This window comes from Equus caballus, chromosome 13 (genome assembly GCF_041296265.1).
Source record: "Equus caballus isolate H_3958 breed thoroughbred chromosome 13, TB-T2T, whole genome shotgun sequence".
Taxonomy (NCBI): domain Eukaryota; kingdom Metazoa; phylum Chordata; class Mammalia; order Perissodactyla; family Equidae; genus Equus; species Equus caballus.
Genome location: NC_091696.1, coordinates 3,534,601 through 3,558,918, shown reverse-complemented (window position 1 = coordinate 3,558,918; position 24,318 = coordinate 3,534,601). Strand labels below are relative to the sequence as shown.

Below are 24,318 nucleotides of genomic sequence, written 5' to 3'. Positions count from 1 at the left end.
GTGGGGACTCGGGGGCACCCGTGGGTGTGGGGCATGTCTTCAGCCAGCACTCGGCCCTGGCTGGCCCAGGTCCTCGGGCAGACGCCGCCCATGGGGTGCAGCTGCCGCCTCCCTACCTGGTCCCGTTCTTCTTCGAGAAGGTGTTCTTGACATTGAGGTGGCGGCTGTTGAGCTCCAGCGCAGCAAATCCCCCGTTATCCAGGGTCACCGACTCCTCCATGTTGGAAAGGCTCTTACCTAAAGCCAGACCAGGAAAGTGAGCGCAGACGGGTCAGTAAGTGCCCTCTGCAGCTACGCCCGCCAGAGCCCGTCAAGCACGGGTGTTCACAGAGTTCCCGTGAGCCGGGCCGGACCTGATTGAGCGTGCGAGGTGGTTAGAGTCATGCTGGGGAGAAACCCCACGAGTTAGTCACAATGCTGCAGCAAAATGACAATATTAGCATTTCGGTGTTTATTTTGCCTGACACCAAAATACCAACATTCTCATTGGTATTTTATGAAAAAGTACTCAAAATGCACAAACTTTTTAAAAACCAGAGAAATTAAATACTCAATAAATTTCAAAATGAAAGACTCACAATCCTCTAACAAAACAGCACATAGGAAGTAAATTTAGGGGCCGGCCCCATGGCCAAGTGGTTAAGTTTGCGCACTCTGATTCGGTGGCCTGGGGTTTGCCGGTTCGGATCCTGGGTGTGGACATGGCACTGCTCATCAGGCCGCGCTGAGGCGGCGTCCATATAGAAAAACTAGAAGAGCCTACAACTAGGATAGACAACTAAGTACTGGGGGGCTTTGGGGAGAAAAAAGAAAGACGAAGATTGGCAACTTAGCGGATCAAATGAATGACAGTAAAGTTATAAGAAGCCAAAGGACATAGGGTTTCTGACGGCCTCCCACGTCACTCGGCATGCAAGCCAAAGTCCTTCCAGTTGTCCTGTGCTGAGGCTGCTCTGCCCGTGACATGCCTTAACGCTCCGCTTATGTGCAAGACAGAAGCCAATAGGATGCAGAGCGTGGTGGATGAAAGATGAAGCTGCTGCAAAGGAGGGGTTTACGTCGACGGGAGGTGAGCAGGTGAAAACCACTATCAGAAGGGAAATGCAGCGAGGACGGGAGGACACGGGCATGCAAGCAGGGGTGGACGAGGCTGAGCCGGCAAAGGGCTCGGTTCTGCACGTCTCCTGGGCAGGAAGTCAGACACTCTGGGAGAAAGTATTCTTTTTTCTAGGCTTCAATTATGACGTTAAGTTAATACTCCAGGGCGAGGCCAAGTATCAGAAGCTGCAGGTCAGATCCACCTTTTCAGGTCTGTTTTCCAGATGGAGAAGAGAGTGAAAAGCAGGGAGATTTTTCTACGCGGCCGACATAGGATTCTGTAATAGCATTAACTCAGTAAAATGACACGCCGTTCATACATTGTAAATCCCATAGGAATAAAATCTGATTTATGAACACTTGTTAGAGTGAATTTATACAGAAAAAAAGATCAATCCTTTCTTGGAGGGATGAATCGCTTCGCGTTCCCAAAGCAACTGGTGAGGCGCTCGGGTGCCTGGTTTTACAAACCCTTTCTGCACAGTGATGGGTGTGCTGGAGGCTGGGGTTGGGGGGTCCGCTCGGCACCCTCCTGGGCCCGAGGGCTACCGTGGCTGGCTCCTCTGAAGGGGAAGCTCATCAGTGCTCTGCCTTCCTAAGAAGGAAAGACAGACGAGCTGGAGGGAAGAGCTCCAGTGACGGAGCCGGGCACAGCCAGGTCCTGTGCTGCCACCTGCGCCATCCGAGAACTGTTCACGCTCTTGGACCCGCTACTGCCGCGGGGGAGGCTGTGTGGGCTAAAAACAGACCACGGTCCCGAGCTCAGCCATGGTCTGGTTATGCAAACAAGTGGGCTCACCGGTAATTATGACAATTAATGAAAGTTTCTAAAAATTGAGGATAACGAGATGCACAGAGTGTACCCGTCTTAAGCCCCTGGAACGATGTGTTTTCCTCGCATGTATAACCATCGGCAGAGAGGTCGAGGGCACTTCCAGCGTGCCAGAAGGTTCCCTCACGCACCTTCTCTGCTCATACTTCTCCACCAAGAGACAACCCCTACTCTGCCTTCTAGAAACATCCACTCCTGACCTTCCTGTAAATGGAGTCATACTGAATGTGCTCCACGTCCATTTGTCCATTGCGCTAAGGACGGAGATTCATTCAGCAACAAACACGTATTGAGCACCGACTGTAAGCCAGGCATGGAGCTTGTACAGGGCACACGTGGGGGACCAGCCCTCAGAGGGCTCAGAGCTGGAACGGGGGGTCAAGGGCAGGTGCAAATTCAACTGATGAGAAGGGCTGCACCACAGACACGTTTCTGTAATATCGCGTGGGCCACGCTGACATTTCTGAGATGCACATTGTTCAGTGTTCTCATGACACTGAATAGCATGATATTTCACCTGTTTGATGCTTCATACTTTCTAATCATATTCAAAAATACCATTGCATTTGCGCAGCAGTGAAAGTGGGGAAACTGAGGCTCAGAGAGGCCAAACGACCAAATGACATATTCAAGACACACGGCTAATATGAGGGCAGGGTCAGGGCGGGAACCCGGTCACTGAGGTCTGCTCTTGTTTTGCTAGACCTCGCTGCCTCCAGAAAGGAGACGTGTTGCATCCATTTTATCCCCTACGGGCAAATGAAACGGAAGCGTGGGTGTTGGCATGGCTGGTCTGGGGGAGAAAACCATGCATAAACCCTTAGCTCAGGAGCGGCCAGTGCACTTTGGGGAAATGGAGGCCGACCCTCACCTGTGGTACAGTTCTTGTACTTCTTGTTCTGTCCGTGCAGGACCAGGGCGAACACCACCAGCAGGATGATGATCAGGCTAGACAGCGCCATCACCAGGAGGAACCACCACTCCTCGTAGAACGGGGTTTCCACCTGAGCTGCAGGGCAGACACGAACGCAGTGACGTTTGAGAGAAACTCCACATTCAGTCCCCTGCCTGTGAACCGGGTGGGGGTGGGGTCGGAGGACATGAGGGACAGCCCGGAGTCACAGGGAAGAGGGAACCACAGGCTGGTGTGCGTTATGGTGGGCTGGTTGACCAGGCTCGGGCTTCGGGAATTAAGCAGCAGCACTTTCCCACCTCCTGTGGGAATCAGGCTCAGGGGCCCTCTGTCCCCATGCTGTCCCCACCCCAGAGACCTCCCTACTCCAGAGCTTGCCCTGACCTTGTCATCATGCTTCCTACAGTCTCCCAACTTCATCTACTTACAAATGTTGTCCGGGTTGGAGGGAGGAAGGAACGAAAGTGCCCGGACTTCCTTTTCCTCCCTCCCAGACAGCCTCTGAGGACCCTCACCCTCTCTGTCACCACTGCCACTGCCCGGGGCCCTCGCCACCTCTTGCCCATCACTGCAACCACTTCCCAACGGTTTCCCCTGTTCCTGTCTTGCTCAAATCCATTCTTCACCTTGCCAGCAGCGACGTCTTTCTCAGATGGAAACAAGTCCACTCCTAGAAGCCTTCAGTGGCCTCCCATTAGCTACAGGGTACAGCCTGAGGCCTGGACTGCACCCCCCAACCTGACTCCTGCTCGTGCAAGCACTGGGTCATCCCGTCTACACCTGCGCAGAGACCTCTCGCGGCACGCACTCACTGCGTGTGTTTGTCTGTGCCCCTGTCGGCCTCCTCCACCAGATCAGGGTCCCCTGAAAGCTGGGGCTGCGTTGTATTTATTTCATGCCTCCAGCAAAACTGAGCGGAACAACTGGCCCCATCTTTAGATGTGTTTTTCGAGAAATGAATAGAAAAGGTTTCATTTAAAAGTTGCTTTGAAGAAGGATACTCTTCTTCTCCATGTCTTATTCTGTCGACTAAGGACAGAAAAGTGGGAATCGTTCCTCGGCAGGGGCCAGATGCCCTTGGCGTCCCATCCTGCTTTCCGCGTGGTCCTGCAGGGGAGCTGGTTCCGAGGCATTGGACGCCCGGGACGAACAGGAAGGAAGCCTCTTACAGGTGAGACCCAAGGTCTGCCTCCCAGCTGGCAACACCCACAGGGAAGGCATCCCCCTTATATTAAATACTTCATTGGACAGACGGAAAATGTGTGACACTGGGAACAAGGTGGGGGGGGTGCTTTGCATGATGTAACCCCACAGGGTTTCTTAGGGGATGACAGCACTGGTTTTCAGGCTGTCCATTCAGTATCCATCCCACAAGGCCAAGCCAAGCCCCAGGGAGTGGCCCAGAGTGGGCCTGGGAAAGAAAGGCCTGGCTGTCCTGCAGGATTCTCCCCCCAGGGCAGGACCCCCGATTCTGCACGTCCGCTCCTGGGGCCGGGCTGGCACCGGAGGCCCGCGGGCTTCTCTGAAGGATGAGATACGCTGAGCACACGGGGACGCGGCGGATGTCGGAGACACGTTCCAGCCACAAGGCCCCGCGAACCAGCAGGCGGGAGCGTGTTCTTGTGCAGCACCAGCCTCTGCCACCGGCCACATGTGCGGAATTAGAGCTCTGTGCGCTTGGAATTGCTTTTTATCGATTTCTCACGGACAAACCAAGGGAGGCAAATCTTGAATTGCTGAACTGGGGTGAGCGGGGCCGGGCTTCCTTATTCTGTTCTCTCTACTTTGGGGTATGATTAAAATTTGCATAATAAAAATGAAGGACATGAGAACATTTTGATTTTTCTAAATATTAGTCATTAAAAAAGTGAGTGACGCCCCTCTCCCTGAGTGAGCCTGGAACTCACATGTGTCCTAAACCAGGGGTTCGGGGCCGGAGCTCCCCGCAACCTCGTGGCAGAGAGGTCTGAAGGCTGTTTCAACATGAGCAAGAGCCGTCAGGAGCTTCAACAGTTCTGAATGCAGGGAGGAAGCCTCTCCTGGTTTCTGGCCCAGACTCTGCCTGCGCCCTCCCAGACTTCTCTCCGCCCTGCTCTCTGCTGCCAGCTCCCATTCCACACACACCTTCACATTGTTGTTTGCAGCCCACCCCTCACCCAAACCCCTCTGAGCCCTGGCTCCCAACCTCGGCTGCACAGGAGGATCCCTGCGAAGTGAAACAGAAATAACGCCCAGACTCCCACCCCCGGCCGGGTACCCACCGTCTTGGGTGGGCCCCAGCGTGGGCGTTTTCTGAGTGATCCCAAAGTGCAGCCAGGGTTGAGACCGCTTCTCACAGGCATCCGGAGTCCCCAGGAGAGAGACGGGGCCACGTGACTGGCCTACCTCCCCTCCCCCACCTGCTTGTCCCCTGGGCTCGTCTTGTGCAGGACTTTCTCTGCTTTGTCCAGGGTCTCCCTTCCCCTGTGGCCACGTCCCTGCCCACCCTTCGAGACCCAGATCCACGATCCTTTCTCCGAGAAGCCCATCCGGATTCCCACGTGGTCACTTTCCCCCCATCTGTTACACCTCTGGACACATCGTCGCGGGTGAGGACAGACAGTCCGTTGTCACTACCATGTGTGCTCTGGGAGAAGGAACCTGGCTTCCTCCATCTCTGCCACTCGACCCGGAGCCATCTTCCACCTCTAATCTCACCTACAGGGTGGTGACAGGCACAAGACTCCCCTAGGGCCCCTTAGCTGTCTCTCAGGGAGGCCCCCATCGGACACAACTTTGTGTGGAGTGCTAACACACTCCCCGTGGCTGCTGGGGGCAATTTTTGTATGTCACAAATGGCACATGGCTCCACGGCAAGGACGCACCAGCTAACAAGGGGGTCTCGGGGCTCCGCCTGGCTTGGGAATGCCTTCCCTCCAGGGGGCACACTGCCCAGCTCAAGCTGACTGCTCTGACTCCCGTGGTGTCTCTGATTAAGGAGAAAGGGAGACACAAATTCAGAATCGCTTGAGCCCAGTGTGGTACGGAAAGTCCCCTCAAACATGGAGCCTGGTAGGGGGCCCTGCTGGTGCCGCTGTTGCTACTGCAGCTCCAGGCCTGGAGGATGTCGGGCGGGGGCCACACCGTTCTCCCTGTGCCCTGTCCCTGGGCAGGCCCCCGACTGCAGGAGCGTCTGCAAGAAGCAGTGCTGTCCTCTTTCTTCCCGTAATGGTTCCATGTCAGCCTCCCTTCCCTCAGATGAAGGAGCTTCGCCCCAAGATTTCCGGGAAGGGATCCCTACCTGACACGGCTGTGGAGGGTCTGCTGGGCTCCCCATAGCCCACCTGGTTCACGGCCACCACCCGGAACTCGTAGGTCACTCCTTGCCTGAGCCTATCCAGGCTGACGGTGTAGGACGTGGCACTCCGGGGGATGTCCTTCGCGAACATGTCCCACAGGCCTTCATCTGCAAGAGGAGCGAGGGGCGGGAGCAATTAGGGCTGCTCTTCTCCCCCGCCCAGCCGGACGCACCCCTGCCCATGGTCAGCTGGCAGCGCCCTGCGCAGAGGGGCTGTGATGGTCAGAATGGCAGAGCCTGGCATGAGCTGCTGCTAAGGCCCCAAGCTGGGCAGTGGCATTTTCCTGAACTTTCTCCTGGCTCCTATCACACCCCCAGGGATTCCAGGCCCTCGCCTCTGGTTTCAGACTGGATCTCATCTTTGTTTAGGGTTTCTGGCTCCCTCTGGCTGGCTGCTGTTCCTGCCCGCTGTGTGCATCCTGTCACCAGCCCTACAATCCTACCTCCCCAACAAGGGGTCCTGCCCGGGCCACCCACGGATCACCGGCTGGTCCCTGCACACGCCAGTCACCATCCTGAGGCCTTTGTCCCCCCTCCACTCTAACTGGAAATGACAAGCCAGCTCGTGAGTCAGAGAGAAAACTTTAAAAAACAGCGTCATTTGCCAACCAGCTGCCAGCTCGGCTGCTATGCTTTGCGTCCCCCACACAGCCCTGGGCGCCAGCCACAGTGCTCCCAGCGCAACTTTAATGACCCAACATGCATGCTCTCAGCTGTCAGAAAGGTGCTGCATGGCAGCTGGCCTGGAGGAGCCAGGAGTCATGGGGACTACGATCTGGGACAACCCTGGTGCCCCACCCGGGGACCCTGCCTTAACCTCCCCAACTAAACTCGCCAAGTGCCGCCCTCGAGTTTGAGCATCCTTCGGAGGGGCTGCAGCATCAAACCTGCCCTCAGATGGTGGGTTTTTTAATCTGTATCCAGGGACAAGAAATACAAGTGTAGATTAAAAAATGTACTGAACTTTGAATAGGCTCTTGTTAACCTCTGTTCACAGAGCACTATCCGATATCACCAAAAGGTAGAGGCAACCCAAGCGTCCACGGACAGATGAGTGGACAAACAGGACGTGGTCCAGCCATACAATGGAATATTGCTCAGCCTTAAAAAGGAAGGAAATTGTGACACATGCTCCAACGTAGATGAACCTTGAGGACATTGTGCTCAGTAAAATGAGCCGCGCACACACAAAAATTACTGTACGATTCCACATATATGAGGTCCCTGGGACACTCAAGCTCATAGACAGAGAAAGTAGAATGGGGGTTTCCGGGGACTTGGGGGGGGGGGGAATGGGAGTCAGTGTTTAATGCAGACAGAGTTTCAGTCTGGGAAGATGAACAAATTCTGGAGATGATGGTAGGAATGGTTGCACAGTCTGAACGTGCTTAAGGCCACTGAACCGGACACTTAAAAATGGGTAAATGGTAAATTTTACATTATGTATATCTCACCACAATAAAATTTATATATATAAACAAAATTTATATATTAAGCCCTGACATATAGGAAAACATTATTAAAATTGAAATTGAGCCAGAAAATTGGGATGTAGAGAGAATGGAAGAAGCAAATGGATGTGGTTCTGAGGCCTCTATCAACAGGGCAAAGGAAATGTGATCAGGAATATCTGTCAGCAAAAAACTCAGAGACAACAGCACATCATGGCTAAAAGGAAAGAGTCTGGAGCTAGACAGCCTTGTGCGAAGCCTGGCTCCACTGTGCATTAGCTGTGTGTCCTTAGGCAGAGTACTTAACCTCTCTTTGCCTCATCTGTAGAATGGTGACCACAAAGGCATCCACACCACAGGTTTGTTTCAAGGATTAAACAAGTCAATATTTATCAAGTGCTGAGAGCAATGCCTTACACATAGTAAGCACCATACTCCGTGAGTGTTTGTAAAATAAAATGTAAATCCAATTTCTAAGGAGGTGGTTTGGTGAAAAGTGGGCTCAGAGTCCAAAATGTTCATTGGAAGCAGCGATCCTTCATGAATTAGAAGCTCTTTTATAGGCACAGGTCAGTGATCCTTTAACAGGAGCAGGAGATGTGGGCAGGCAGAGCACAGGGAACATGGACACACGCACTGGTGGCTTATGGGGAGCTAAGGGTTACCTGGAAACCAACCTACTCACACACCTCGGAACCCCAGCCACGCTCAAGTGGATTAGCCCGACAGTAAACAGAAAGAAAATTGCTAGTGTATCCGTCCATATTTGCATAGGATTTAGAGTTTGCACCGATTAAGTCCTTATAGTCACAGCTAACGAAGGAATGGATGGGAACGAGATTTTAAAGGTACAAATCTCTGTACAAGCAGAAAAGGAGTACAAGGTTTATTTATTTCTAAATATGCATGTTTAGACTAATTTCTCATCAACACACCCATTACCACTAATAATGTCAGAATGGCAAGCGGCAGCTTAAGCTTTTATTTTCCCTCCTTAAAATATTGAGGTTTGCACGTGGAATGATTGTTATGTATGATTTACGTTCTGGTTTTGCATGAGAACGATCAGGGAAACACAGGCACAGAGAGCACATTTTCTCTGCACGCGCTGCTCCCTCTGCCTTGGGAGCCTGGGCCCCCTCCCCCTGCCCCTCCTTGTTCATCCAGGCATTCGTTCCCCAAACACTGAAGCGCTCAGGCTTTGGTCAGGCCCTCTTCCACCTATCAGGGAATCAGACGAGATTTCTGTTCTCCATGAGCTATTTAGAGTCTATGGACACGGCATGGAGGAAAATCAGTAAGGTCCTTTCACCCTATCAGACTCGTCTTTTGAGGCCAACTTTGACCACACTCCTACACTCCAGGAAGAGATGACTGCTTCCGCCAATGGGCTTCCAGAGCACTCCTTCATATTTATCTGTCTGTCTGCACCGTTGGGCCCTTGAAGTTTTCAAGAGTTCAATAAATATCTGATGACATGATCTTTCTCCCCATCCATCCATCTATTCTTCCATCCATCCATCCATCCAAACTGCTATCCTTCCATCCACCCATTCTTCCATCCATCCATCTAACCAAACTTCTATCCTTCTATCCATCCATCCTTCCATCCATCTATCCTTTCACCCACCCACTCACACTTCCTTCCTTCCATCCACCCATCCATTCATCCATCCATCCATCCATCTATCCTTCCACCCACTCACCCACACTTCCCTTCAGCCATCCATCCATCCACCCATCCATGCATCTTTGTATCCCCAAAGCCTTTTGCAGGGCCTAGCACAAGCAGGCTTTCAGGAAATAATAACCAGCACAATTTTATTTAGCACTTACTATGAGCAAGTCACTGTTCTAAGGGCTTTAAGTGTTGAGTGAGTTGTGCGGTGTTTTACTCTGAAAAGACAGACAGTTTTACGCTATAAAAGAGACTAAAGAAAAAGAAATACAGACTCTTTTAAACTGCATGTTGCTTAAAACCACTAAAATTTAGGGACTGCGCTTGTCAAAGGTATCCTCAGACCGTTCTGAGCAGGTCAGAGCACTTCTGGAGTGTGGATTCTCTGAAGGTGTTTTGCATTAATGGTTCTGTAATGCTTTTCCTGCTGCCGAAGGAAAAAAAGTTATTTCCCCTTCCTCTACCGTCACCCAAAGGCTACATTTTATTTTAAGCACTCTGTCATAGCTCCAGGAATTGTGTGCACTTTTCATAAACGCATTTTAAAAGATTGATACAGAATCTCAACACAGAACGATTTATTTAGCAATCCATTTCCATTGAAAAATGTTGGCAGGGGGAGTCATAACCGACAGAATCTCCGTCTGAATTAACGGAAGAGAATGTTCACCTTTTTATTCTGCTTAATTCTTTCTTTCCCAAATTAGCATTTTAGACTCCACTTATAATTCACCGGGCGGTTTCTCCATGCTGATATCTACACCGAGATCGTGAGTGGGTAAGGAAAACCTGGCGGCTGTCGAAGCTTCCAGCCCGCTTCTCCTCTCTGGCTTGTTTTTCTCATTTGTATTATGCTGTTAAATATCTCAATAAATCAATGATGGAGAAAAGTATCTCTACAAATTAGAGGGAAAAATAACATTACAGAACTATTAGCCATAATGAGATTTGTGCAAGTGATTCTCCACGCAGCAGGATAATCCCCAGGGCCTGGATTTCTGACTCAGTCGACACCAAGAGGACTGCAGGCCCTCGTATTTTTTAAAAGGCAGTTCTGGGGGTCCATTCAGCCAGCTCTCAAACCCCAGGCGGGCTCACCCTGGCGGGATGCTCCGGAGACCCCAGCATGGCTTTCCCTCCCCAGTGAGGTCCTCCTATGTCACCATCCTGGGAAAACCCATGATGCACTGGAAGAGAACAGTTGTGATGTCTTCCAAAGCCACATCCCTGGACGGCTGATGCCTGGCACTGGTCCTCCGCTGGGGCCAGGGCTTGGAACTTCCTGGGGGGTAACATCCACCTTCAGGCTGCTGTGGGAAGGGGTCCATGGCGGTGGAGTAAGTGCCAGGCACATGTGTCTCCTGGGCCCGTCCCCCTTCCTGGAGACGTGAGGGAACACCTTCCCGGACTCTCCGTATTACTGAAACGTTGTTGGCAAAACGCCACCTCAAGGCAAGAAGGCGAGGAAACCTCTGAGAAATGCATTTGCAAAACATTCCTAAATAAATCACGCTCAGATCACACACCTCAACCCTGTCCGCCTCAGGAGGCGCGGCGAGTGAGGCTCCACGTGCACTAGGTGGTTTTTCTTTAAAGAATATAAACGCTTTGTCTTTGCCGCCTTCATTGCACTATTTGTCGACTGAAAAAAGGGAAGTGGCCAAGAGGGACGATCTCTCAAGAGGGAAATCTTCTCCAGTCTCAAAGGTCCTGGTACCCCAGCCCTTCCTCGTTTGCAGCGAGCAGAATGAGTCAGCTTTGATCTCTCAGCGCCAACGTCTCCCCCGCCCTGACGGTAGGAAGCACTTTGGTTTCCAGACGATGTCCTAATAAACCTGGAAACGTGAACTCCTCCTTTCCAAATTGAGATGGAGCCCGGCTCAGGCACATCCGAGGGTTCATCGCTCCATTTATCCCTCGGACGCCCAGAGCCGAGCGGAGTGCCGCAGGTACTCGGGCAGACGCCACCCAATACAGAGGTTTGATTTCATGGACAATTAAACAGGGTCTCCATGCTGAATGAAACTGTCATTCACAGCCCGAGATTTCTGGTTCCACTAATTCACAACCAACAACGTGACGATCAGCCTGCAGCTCCGAGCAAATGGAAGCCTGTCAGTTGTTTATTTCTTAAACACTGCCATTTCTCTTAGTATAAATGGTCTGTCTGGGTGAGAAATTTCACTGAAACAGGTGGGGCTTAACCATGAGGCTAACTATATCTGATAAAAAAAAAATTACCTTTTATCTGATCCTTGTTTAAGGCAGGAGACAAAATGAGAGAATGTCTAAATGCAAAGGACGGCCTGTGATGGAGACGGAACCCAGAAAGACAGGGCATGCACAGGCTGACAGGCTGTCAACAAATGCGGTTGTGAGACAGACGAGGAGCGAAGAAAAGGCCAGCGGCCTGGATCAGAGCCGCAGTTACAGCTCTTTTGCCAAATTTGCTGACTTGGGAACTTCCACGGATTTTATATCTTCAGAAAAATACTGATTTTATTTTTCGTTCAATTGAAAAGTCCCGAAAAGGCCAAAGACTGAAAATGAACCAAACGAATGGGGAGGGAACCAGGAGGCTCCCAGGAGGCTAAAAGTGGACAGGGAGGGTCCCAATGAGGGATGAGGGGCCTGGGCTCCAATGAACCAGCTCGCATCTCTGGGCTGGATACATTATTTGTGAAAAAGGCAAGACAACGTCTGCCCGCTGTGGGTACATCCTGAATATGTATTTCATGGCTGCTTTGGAGAGGAAAATATATTTATAGTTCCTTTAGAGCCATTCCAGTCTATTGTGTAAATATGTAAATTAGGTTTCGTGATCTACACAGTAAAATGCCTCGGGATAATTTGTGTAAATAAATCATCTGCATATGCCCACTGCATAGCTTCCACTGCCTTCCAGGGAGTTTTGCAACACCGATTCGGAGGAAATGCATGCACAACCAGAGAGATGGATCTTGGCAAGGCCGTCCTGCGTAGTCTGATGCGACGTCCTTGGGCCACACTCACTGACCCCCGCCCCCCCCTTCTCCAGGAATGAGGGAGTCTGCATTCCAGCTCAACGCTAATTTCACTAACCGTTGTTCAGTTCACATCTCTACGTTAGGGCAGCCATGGGGCTATTCAGCCGAATTTGCAGGGTCCTACAGAAGAGCGAGAGTCTGCACTGCCATCTCCCTGGGCTGCCACCAGGCCACCCTCTCGGCACCAGCCACCAAGCTGAGAAGCTTCTTGCTTCCCAGGGGCAAGATGGAGATTTGGCTGCGTGGGAAGACGTCAGGCTGAGCAGACAGCCTGGGGCCGCAGAGGCCACTCAACACAAAGTGGCTTAGTGTTCCCAGACACTCCGTGGTGAGGGGTCCCTATTGTGGCTGGGTGGCCCCCTATGTAAAAGAGCCCCTTGCAATGAAAAACAGGGCCCATATACCCAAACCAAGCTCCCTTCAGAAAACCACTCCCCTGCCTGGAGAAAGTCTTGCCAGAGAGCTTCAGCGGAGAAAATGAGATGATGCAGCATCGAATGTTCTGTGTAATGAGGCCTGTAACAGACGACGGCTGAGACCCAAAGCCCCGAGGTACGGGCAAGGTGCTTAAATATTGACGACCCATAAAAGCGTTCCATTTGACTCCGAGCGGCTGCTGGCCGGGTCACAGAGGGAGGAGGCGACTTTCTCAACTTCCAACGGCAAGGCGGCGAGTCCAGCAGCCTGCTGTGGTTCAGTCAGCAATCCGAAAGGGAAATTGTTGGCAACCTGCTTTCGAAGGTTGAGTAGCAAAACGGAAGTGCAAGCAGAATCTTTAGCACTCGTTGGAAAAGACAGCATCTTCCAGGTCAGTTTCTTGTGGTGTCTTCGTCCCCTGTAGGTCAGTTTCCACATTCTGGTCCAATCCCACTGAGCTCAGGCCTCCAGCTGACCTCACAAGGCTTGTTTGGGCAAGGCCCTTGAGGCGTGGGACTCAGTGTGGGGCCCGAGGCCACAGCCCAATTCGTTCTCATTCACAACACTTTCCAGCCTCCTGAAGCTGCGCATCTAACCACAGGCATCCTGTTTCCTTCACGGATGAGCATGTGATAGCCTGAGGAGAAATTGAGTGGCTCCCCTGGCGAGCCTGGGAATCAACACCTTGTCCTGTCGCGGCAAGTGCCGAAACGCACTCACTGGTGTTGCCATTCTCCGCCCATGCTCCCATGTCTGGCTGGTGGGACGCTGCATTCCCCGCAGGCTGCTCTGACACGAAAATGCTTGTTTCCAAGCCGTGTTGGGCCACTTGACTGAACCGGGTGAGGAGACCATCTGTGGGATTTTTTTAAATTTTAGGCTAAACTTTTTATTTTGTGATAATTGTAGATTTCCATGCAGTTGTGGGAAATACTACAGAGATCTATGTGTCCTTTTCCAGTGTCCCCCGACGGCATCATCTTGTAAAACTACAGTACAACCTCACAGTGTGACACTGACACAGCCCAGATACAGAGCATTTCCATCACCCCAGGACCCCTCTGGTGGCCCCTCAGAGCCACTCATCTATTGGGACTTTTAAGTCTCTAGTGACGGAGACAAGCCTTCAGGTGGAAGGAGATGGCCTGGAAGGAGTTTCCTGTGCATGTCAGTCTCTAGTGCAAGGCTTCTTGATCTTTTCTTGGAGCCATGGACCCCTTCAGTCTCTGCTGACTCTGAAGGATGCCTTCTCAGAATGGTTTTAGATGGAGAAAATAGAATTGGAAATGGAAAAGTTATATTGGTGATGCTTGTAATTACCTAGAGGTGACAGAAGCTCCCAGTCCCGCCTGCCTCCTGGTCACGTGGAAGGTGTGGGTCAGGTGGGGTCGTCTTTGCAACACTTGCTCAGCCACATGGTTCTTTGGAAGATGTGGTGGAAAGAGTAGGATTCAGGCGATGACCTTATCCCACGGCAACTTTGGATACCAAGGTCTGGCAGGAATCTACACGGGACTGTAATGTCTACGCAATGACGAGTGTAAACCATCTTGTGAAATATCTGCCAGAGCCGGAACGTGATATGAAAGCAGCTGTGATTTCTGCTGCTGGCAATTTCACAAGGACTGCAGTTACTTATGAGGTTTCTTACCTCCTGCTATGGGTTGAATTGCATTCCCTCAAAATCCATGTGTGCAAGGCCTAATCCTCAATATCTCAGAATGTGGCCTCATTTGGAAACAGGGTCACTGCAGATGTAATTAGTTAAGACGGGGTCACTGGGATGGGCCCTGGTCCAGTATGACTGGTGTCCTCATAAAAAGGGGAAATTTGGACACAGACACAGACACAGAGAGAAGGCCATATGCAGAGGAAGGCAGAAATCCAGATGCTCCTTCTACAAGCCAAGGAACGCCAAGGATGGCCAGCAGCACTGAAGAAGCGAGGCAAGAGGCCTACGCCAGACTCTCCCTCGCATCCCCAGGAGGAACCAGCCCTGCCGACCCTCGATCTTAGACTTCCAGCCTCCAGAACCGTGGGACAATAAATTTCTGTCATTTAAGCTGCCTAGCATGTGGCACGGGTCACAGCAGCCCTAGCAAACTGATACACCTACGTTTATCAGTGAAGGAAATGCTCGATTTCAGTTAGAGGTTAGTGAAAATAAAAGCGTATTTTTTGCCACCTACGTTCGTGGATCTCCTGAATTCTATCAAGAGCCCCTTGGTGGGGCCTGAAGAGCTGGCAAAGGAACATTTGTAACAAGTGCTCTCCCTCGATTGGGAGAACGCTGTTTGAGCTGTTTCCTTCAGGCCGGTGCAGCTCCACAGCCTTTGGTTTGGGCCCAGACCTCGTCATGGCCTTCGCTGCACAGTGCTTGCCCAGGCCGGCCACTGATCTGGGCCCTCCGATTCCAGAACAGGCCAAATGCCTTGCTCAACAGGAACCATCAGAATCCCTCAGGCTGGCAAGCTGAATGTGTGAGTTCTTGAGCCAAAGAACTTTTCATGCCCCCTTATATAGAAATTGTTTTGGTCTTATGTACTAGGTTTCTCCTTAGAAGTTTCTAGAAGGCACTTTTAACTAGTAATCTTTCAAAAGCAATTTGGCGGGGGAGGAGGGGATGTCTCTGACACAGTGATGTATGTAACTTTGGGGACCTTTCCTCTTGGTCTAATAGCTTCTTTAATTATTAGACTAAAATGACTCCTAGCACAGCCTTCATCCAGCGGGCAGGGTGTGGCCATGCACCTTCTGGACGCGCCCCTGGTACTTGGTGCATTTTCATGCTCAGACGTTCGTGATTAACTGTGCAGCCGTCTGAAGGCCACAGTGAACGTGCTCAGTGCTCTCTGTATTTGGGGAACCCCCCCCAACTCCACACAGTAATGTCCACTCAACCCATCAGAAACTCATTTTCCAATCATGTCCATCTTCAGTTATCAAAGTTAAACCGGAGGGACGGGGGAAACCCCTTAGGGCGGATAGAGTCGGGAATGGATCCTAGAACTCATTTTCAGAAGCCTAAAAGATGAAGCAGATGCTATGTCGGTTTGACTATTAACAGGAATGTTCATAATGATAAGAAATGAGCACCATTCTTTCCATCTAGCTTGCAAGCATTCAGCACCCAGAGACGAGTCCCTGGAAACACTCTTGGATCTCAGTGACGAGCCGACAACGTCTTTACATGTCCCTAAGTTATCATGTGCACACTTCTGAGAATGACAGTTACCCCAGGTAGGCGTAACGTGGCTAACATGTCGCGAGTCTGATGCCGCAGGGTGCCTGCCCCGCATGATTACACACCCTGAGAGCAGAGCGAGGCATGAGCCCTCCTTTCACCCCAGCCGCCCTCTGTGTCTCAGCGTGTTAGGGAGAGGCCAAGAGAGAAGGAGGCCAAGGGGCTCTGACACTGGACCCTCAGGACCGTGGCTTCACTCGGCGGAGAGCCCAGTTCTTGGGCAGCTCCTGATTCCGCCATGGGGCAGGTGCCCTGGGGCCGCCCCCCTTACCTGAGGGCCTGGCCTCAATGACGTAGCCGGTGGTAGGCGCCTTGCCAGCATCCCCCTCGGTCCACTGCAGGGTCAGTTCAGAGGCGGCTTTCGTGACTGAGATATGTCTAGGTGCACCCGGGGAACCTGTGGGATGAGCAGAAAAGAGCGGGTAGATTGTGGTCCTTGGGGATCCCTCATCCTGCAGAGCAGGGCCTGCTCTTCCTGGGTTTCCAGCTCTCCAGGCAGGTGGCACAGCCTCGCGCCATCACAGTCTTCTCATCTTAAAGATGGGGAGGCCGACAGTGGCCTCAAGGGACTGCCCAGAAGATGAAAAGAGATGACACGGGCAAAGAGCCTGGTGCCATGCGGCACAGCAAGGGCCCTCCAGGAGCCACGATCGGCCGCCCTCGCCTTAGCAAGTATCTAAACAAAGGCCAAAGTTGTCTGTTAAGTGGGAGCGACATGGCTCCTCTTCACAATGCGAAAAATTTAAATATTCATTGCAATATTTCAAATATTGATTTTCAAATATTTCAAAAATTGAATTCACTTGTTTTCTCTTAATTTTTCCCATAAAACAAATAAAAAGTTTACACGCTGAACACCTAAGAATTTGCTCATCTATATTTCACAAATCCACCAGTGGAAGTCCACGTCAATACCTGACTGGGAGACATCCATCATGTCAAAACCTTCCCCATGTCAGGCCAGCACTGCCTTACTGAGAGTGTAGACAAATCGATGGAGCGTGAGGTGAGAGGCTGCAGTCACCACTGCCCGGAGCTGTGTGACAGCAGAGGTCCACTTACCCTCAGCCGGCCCGGCTGTGACATTTGCCTGTAGCTCGGGCCCGTAGGTGATGGTCCGCGCTTGCACACGGAAGAAATAGGTCACTCCCTTTGTGAGGTCCCGCACCTTCAGCCAGCGCTGCCGGTTGCCTTTCACGTCCACTGTCACCACCTTGCTCACCCCTAGAACCACGAAGAGCAAAGGCAAGAGGCAGGGTTTAGAGAAGCAGCCGGGTGCTGCCACAACCAGGAGAACCACCCACAGCCTGCGAAGGAAGTATTTCTTACAATTAGGAGACTTTAAGTGGTGATAATAGCCAATTTTCAGCACAGATAAGTGTAATTAGAGTTTCAGGTTGATAAGTGGGTGCTGACAAAGGAGAGAGCACAGCGGGGGAGGCGGCCCACCGTCTCACTAATCACCTCGGCAGGAAGAGAAATGCCAGTCGATGGGCACTGCGGGGGGGCTGAGGTCCCCCTGTCTCCAGGTCAGGCCCCCCTCAGGACATTCTGGAAAAGATTTCTTCCCCACTTGTCTCTGACCTGGAGCAAGCCCTGTGTCACTTGCACAGGTGACCTCGAGCTTCCTGACTGAGCCTCGGGGGGAGGAGAACATGGAACAAGACGAAGCAAGACTTTCATTTTAGTTACAAGGTGGGTCTCCAGCCTGACTGGGTTGGCCAACCTGTGGCCTAAAGGCCTCAAGCAACTCGTGACAACTTCATCCGTGGACCTGGAAGCAAGGATGAAGAAAAATTTGTCATCGCAAATATCGATCGATGCCTTGATTCAGAGAGCGATGACAACACAGAGCCAAGTTTTTACTCATAAATATGTAAACAAAGCAAAAGTCTTGCTGGTTGTATTAACTCTAATTAGAAAATTGAGATTTAACATCTTGGGAGGAAGATACGTACTGAAAATCACATAAATGCAGCATTTTCTGGAAGCGAAAATTGGGTTCTTCAGTTAAATATGTCTGAAGATGATGCATTTTTAAAAAAAGTTCCATAAGCTCTTGACTGCGGGATTTTTCAGAGCTTTCAATGTCTTCATTTCTATCCAGCATCTCTTGGAGGAGGATGTAAGGATGGGGCCTTTCCAAGACTTCTCAGTCAGCAGCACTCGTTCACAAGAGCTGTCCTGGTACACGCACCTGCCGTCCTGGGTCCAGCTGTCCACGCCCACCGCCTCCCACGTACAGAGAACCGACGGGCTGCCCTGGACTGCGGCGGTGGGCGGCCTGCTCTCAGAGTGGATGGTGCAGTGCTATCAGCATCTTTAATTCTAGAGTAGCCTTGAGCTCCTGAGAGCCCGACAAAGTGCCTTCTTACTACAAAATGGATCCATCTTTCAAAGTTGTTGAAGCAAATTTCTCTATCCTACAGGTTTCCAAGATACCTTCTAGCTGGTTCACTGTTTTCACGTTACTCTCTTTATAAAACGTTTATTCAGTTAGATGACTCACTTCCACGTTATTTCAGAGTGATTTTGACTGCGTTTGAGTGACCTCCACATTTGAGCTTTTCTCTAGAGAAACAGGGCCATTTCTGCCCGGAGAGCCTGACCCTCACCTTGCATCGCACGAGAAAGGGGCTTCAAGGACGACAGTCTGCACACACAGTGGCCGTCATCAGCAGACGGACTGTTGGGTATAAAGTTATTCTGGATAGCAGCCCCTCTTTTTGGTTAAAAAATGCCTTCCTTCTCCCCAGAGCAAAAACAAACCCATGCACAGATTTTGTGACTTCTGTCCCAGGAGGAGGCAGAGTTGTTCTGGCCTTCCCCCAGCTCAGCTATGGCACGATCTTAGCCATTTAGTCAGTTTTTAAACCTTGCCCTGTGCTACAAAGCCTCAGGGTGCAATCACATAAAATGCTACTGTTTAAAACATTTTTAAAAACATAAAAATAACTCGGCCATAAAATCAGATTCCCAAGAACAAGGCTCAGTGCTTCGAGTGGCCTGGTGCTTCAAGACTGCTTGGTGCTCCCCACAGCGACTGGCGGACTGGCCAGGGATGGGCGCGGGGCCTCCTCAACCCACGGGCTGAGCCAGGACTGTTTTCCCGAGGACGTGACCACAGGTCACTGGGACCAGATAAATGCTGGGCTCTCTACACCCTGCACCGGGGCTGATAAACGCCTGGCCAGGAGCTGCAGATGTCTGTCCACTGCCCGGTCCTGGGTGAGGAGGCACGAGAAAGGCCAGGAGAGTCACTCCCGGTGAGATGAGTGTTTTGAAGCTTAAAAAAAATTTGTTTTTGATTCTCTTTAGCATACATACGTATATATGTACATAAACATATTTCTCGTATCTTTGGCAATGTTCGCATTCCCAAACCAGCGTTATGATGGAGAGTTCATATAATTGTAGCCCAAATAAAGATGCCTGATGTGTTGGCTACATCTGCAGTCAGATCTCTGGGGACGGCAAGGATTCCACGAGGCATATGAAAGTATTACTGCTTCTGTGGTTCCCTGTTGGAGACCCCCGACCCAACAGTGAGGGGGGTGAGGGTCAGGCTTCTCCAGGAGCCCCCACTCAGAAGGCCTGCACACTGATTGCACTGGCCAGCTGCCCGAAGGGGAGCAGATGAACAATCGAACAGCTCTCTGGGTAAGAGGAGGAACGGGGCTGCTGGGGAGAGACAGACCCTGGCATGGAGACGGGACAGCGGGGGCTGGATGAGCCGGCAGAGAGGCTGGGCAGCTGGACCTCAGCGTGGTGCCAGAAGCTGTGTGCTGTTTTCCCAGCCACTGCCCTCTGTGCAACCACTCTGTCCTTAACCGCAACTCCACCCCACAGCATGTGGTCCTTTCCGTTTATACAACAGCACGGTCTCACAGTCAACTGAAAGTTCCTCCTACCTCTTTGTCTGCCCCAGTAGGTCCAAATGCCCCCAGGCGCCCAAGGGTGGAGATGGGCCACAGGCCGAGCATCTCCTGCTCTGACCCCCCCTACCCCGTTGGTCTCTGTTCTTCCACCAGCCTGTGTGCTGCAGGGCGTGGCCAGCTGGAAGGGGTCAGGACTGGCTTCCAGTGTCTGGCTAAGCCAGGGATTCTGGCAGATGCCGTCAGTCCAGGCAGGCACGTGATGGCATCCTGAGAAGCGAGGCTTGTGTTAGTGGTGAGCAAGGCCACCTCAGAAGGTCACAGGGTCAACCGGGGAGGCACTAGGGCTCAGGGCTGGGGAGTCTGCCCCCAGGAAGAGGTTGTCTGCTGGCCGCCAGGGTGGCCGGGAGGAGGCGTGCGGCCTGTGACAGCCTCACCCCCGGCTGGAGCAGGGACAGAGCTGTCAGAGCGATGGGGTCTATGGGTGGAGCTGGAGAACTCGGTGGGGCCTTCGGCTTCCAGAGGGTCTGGTGCTGGGAGGCAATGCTGCCATGCCTCTGGGCCGGGGCCGGATGCTTCCTGTCATCAGCACCGTGGAGCAGCCCAAGCCCTGGGCCACTGCTGACAGATGAGCAGGAAGCAGAAAGGAGTCCGGGACATGCCCAAACTCCCAACATGGTCAAGATCTGGGGGTCTGAGTGGTTTTTCTTCTTGAGGGTCCAGGGATCCCTGATGAGGCCGTTCACACTGACATTCTGGTCACTCTCCCACCCGCAGAGCGAACGAGCGGGCCGCAGAGCCACAGTGCCACAGCGCTCCCTCCTCCTGCTGTCCTTCGGAGCACATCTCGCTCGTCGCAAAAGCCCGGAAAAGCCAGGCAGAGAGTCCAGCCCTTCCCTGGACTCTCCAGAGGAGGAGATGATGCTAGTGACCGACTGCCTTCTTGTGTGAAAAGAGGGGAAAATGGTTGTGACCAAAGTGACTCCACCTGTTGTCATGCGGGAGAATGACAAGCCCCACATGCAGGGGTGTGGACTGCTTTAACGAACGAACACCTCTCAGGCTCCATCTCCAGGACGTCCCCCATCACATTTACCTTCAGAAACACAAGCGCTCCAGACAGTTTTTCCCCATCACGTGGCAGTTTAGATCTTGGCTCTCGAACCAGGCTGTCTGGGTTCAAATCCCACCTCTCTCCAGCCATCCAGAACGACAGGCCCTGGGTAAACATCTTAAGGGCTTCTAAACTCATTTCTTTGTCTGCGAAATGAGGATAAACGCGGCCCTGCAGTGTGGGGGGCTGTGGCGAGGACTTGGAGAGAATGTCTAAGTGCCAAGCACGTGCCTGTCCATGACGAGTGCTCCGTAAACGGTCCCTGGGTTGTCGCGCACCCACTGAGATTGTGTTTCCAGGATTGTGTTTGCAGACAGCTGCCATGATAGAACGTGGGGCTCTAAACGAGCCTCCGAGCAAGGCCAACATTGTGAAGTGAACAAGTAACCTCAGCCCTGACGACACAGGGGACAGCAGACGTGCAGGTCACCCCTCCAGGAGCTCTCGCAGCCACCCAGCAGCTATTCGAGGAGAGTGACCCTGCAGAGAGGAGGGCCTCACAAAGCACGTCCAGGCCCCATGTGGCATCCGACTGGGTAACGATCATGATGAAGGTCTTGCTGGACGGCGAGTGCTTATCTACAAGACTAAGAGAAACCAGCCCAGAGCTGCACGCCATGGAGTTTCCAGAGAGATTCTGCAGACCCGTTAACACAGAAGTACTGGTCAACAGAATAAGGCACTTACTCAAGGAGGCGTGACGAGGAAGGACTCCGTAGGCCAATCAGAATCATGATTTTTGCCAATCCTTTCTCATGTGAATGGCACCAGTTGGTTAGTATCCTTGAAAAGGTGTTTAGGATATGGGCTCATGGAACCCATGAGTGTGTGTGCGTGTGTGTGTGTGCAAGGAATTCTGGTGAGCAAAATGGAAGGTCCCCAGGCCACTTGGTCCCCAGACAGGTGCTCCATTCTGAAAAGAACACAGCTGAGCAAGGCCACCTAAATCACTGCTGGTCCCAGGCCCTCTCTGCCATTTTACAAACTGTATCCACATTTCACTTCCGCTGTTATTTACCAAAGCTCATCGATTGGCTGAGGCGCTCCCTTTCCCCTCAGATTTTCACTTCTCTGATTTGGGAAGCAGCTTGGAATTGACGATACAGAAGTTCTGGGCCATAGTTCATTGGAAGGCTTTTTTCTTTCTTAGCGCTTCATAAAATGACAATGAATCTTACAGTCAATGGCATCTTAGATTTGATGACACTAGTGCTTAAATTCTCCTCTTCAGATCGACTCCCTGTTTTACTCGAGTGTACTCATTTTCAAAGGCAATTTTTACCACGGCTTTAAATGGAGAGCCAATATGATTTGATGTGTTGCTTATATTTTTTCCTCCTCCATATTAAATAATCTCTAAGTTTTACTGTCTGTCTGTGTATATTTCCAGGGGAAACGTGCCCTGGGCTCGTCTCGCTTCTCTGCACCACTGCGCCGGGGACACAGTGGGAAGGGAAAGAAATGGCCATGGAACACTCGGTGAACACATCAGTCGCCGAGTAGAGAGGAGAGATGGATACGTAAGAAATTAATACAGTACGGGAGTGCGTAACACTTTAATACAGAGGGGCATGAGCAGCTGCCACGTGAGTGACAGAACAAAGCCACTCACTTCCCAGCTTCTGTCCCTCACCTTCCCAACCAAGTGGGCCACATCCCCATAGCTCCATCTCCAAAATGCGTCCCTAATCTGTCCACTTGTTGCCCTCTCCCCTGTCACCCCTACTCTGAGCTCTCTTTCCAGAAAATGCAACAGCCCCGAGTGGCCCCCGTGCCCCCAAGCCTCTACACCAGGCCCACAACCCATTCTCCCCAAAAGCTCTGCATTTCACTCTGTCCCAACTCCTATTCATTTGATGCCTTTGTAGTCGCTTTTCTCAAGCTCCTCTATGTTTAAACATTTGCTCATCTCGGAGGATCAGTGCTTCTGACAGATCCTAGGAAGTTCGGAGGTGACCGCTGCATCTTCTTTTCCTCGCAGGGCATTTAGACTTTGGGATTTAGCCAGAGGGATCTTGGTCTGGAGTAAACCAGACCCTCTTGCTCATGGCCTCGGTGGCCCCTGTGACCCCTGTGACCTGGCCCTGCCAGCAGCACGAAGGCGTCTGTAGCCCCCGTCTCCCCACTCGCTAAGCTCCGGCCGCGGGGGGGCCCCTGGGCGTTTGTGTGTTACTGAGCTTTCTGGAGGAAGGTCTTCTCTGGGTTTTGGGTGCCTGGGTCCTTCTTGTCACTTAGGTCCCTCACTTGTCCAACGCTGTCATGTTATTACACCACTCTCTTTTCTTCACAGCCTTGACCAGTATCCGATTTTTGTTTGTTTAATTGTTTGTTACCTCTCTCCTCACTGAAATACAAACTCGCTGGATTCAGGACAGTGAGGATCTTGATAAACGAGTCAGTTAAGATCCTTGCTTTCCTGGATCCACAGATGCCAGCATCCAGAACATACGAGGTGCTTAATAAATGCTTATTGAGTGAATGAATGAATGAAGGGTAGCACCAGAGAAATATCTGAGCACGGTGGGCTGCCAGCACCTTTCCCGGGATGTCGATGGTGTCTTACTGGCCAATGTTGCCCTCTGTGGTTCCAGCAAGTGGCGCACACGGTGGTCTCTACGGGCGCCCAGGAGCACTGGAGTCTCAGGAGGAACAGGAGAGAAAGGTTTTGGGATTAAAGAGACCAGGTCAAGGGACATAACACACAGGCCTGTGGAGAGAGCTGTGCTGGACCCCAGGAAACACAGGCTCTGGTCCCGGCTGGGCCTTTGTTCACCAGGCCCCCATCCGGCAAGTCTCCTCGCCCGCCAGGGGGACACGCGGCTCACTCGGTGCACTGTGGGACTCTGTGCACCCGTGAGCTGGCCCTCCCCCTGCTCCCCTCTCGCCTTACCTTGGACGGGTGCTAAGGGCTCATACACCACTCGATAGCCCTGCAGGATGCCATTGGCTGCCAGCGGCTCACCCCAGGAAACGTTAAGCGTGGTGGAGGTGATTTCGGAGAACGCCAGAAAGCTGGGGGTCCCCGGAGCTGGAAGAATAGAACGTACAGGGACTTTCATCCAAGCTCCTTTATGCATCATCTGCATGATCTATACACAGCATACATAGAATACAAAGGTTATTAGATGTTATTTTCAACTCAGGAAAAGTCTAAATGCTGTGGGATAAAAAGATTTATTGATCATCTCCGAACTTCCTCGGATCAATGAGAAACTCAGACCCTCCCAAGAAGAGCAGAGAAAAGGACGGTGTTTAAACACAAAGGAGCCTTGGAGATGCAATGACAAAGGCATGAAAATGAATAATAGATGGAGACCGGAAATGAAATGTAGA

At 51.8% G+C, this 24,318-nt stretch overlaps 1 protein-coding gene across 4 annotated transcripts in view; it reads right to left on the bottom strand.

Moving 5' to 3' along the window:
- SDK1 (sidekick cell adhesion molecule 1) overlaps positions 1 to 24,318 on the bottom strand; it is an 857,904-nt gene that overhangs the window by 17,263 nt on the left and 816,323 nt on the right. For 3 of the 4 annotated variants that reach the window (XM_070231391.1, XM_070231390.1, XM_023616782.2), the window contains exons 38-43: positions 23,876 to 24,013; positions 17,059 to 17,220; positions 16,268 to 16,393; positions 6,124 to 6,288; positions 2,802 to 2,939; positions 117 to 237 (exon numbers count right to left, since the gene is read on the bottom strand). In XM_070231391.1, coding sequence (XP_070087492.1) covers positions 117 to 237; positions 2,802 to 2,939; positions 6,124 to 6,288; positions 16,268 to 16,393; positions 17,059 to 17,220; positions 23,876 to 24,013 — 850 coding nt within the window. Of the gene's footprint in view, positions 1 to 116; positions 238 to 2,801; positions 2,940 to 6,123; positions 6,289 to 16,267; positions 16,394 to 17,058; positions 17,221 to 17,617; positions 17,771 to 23,875; positions 24,014 to 24,318 lie in introns of those variants that run through there. The other variant, XM_070231392.1, reaches the window with a different exon arrangement.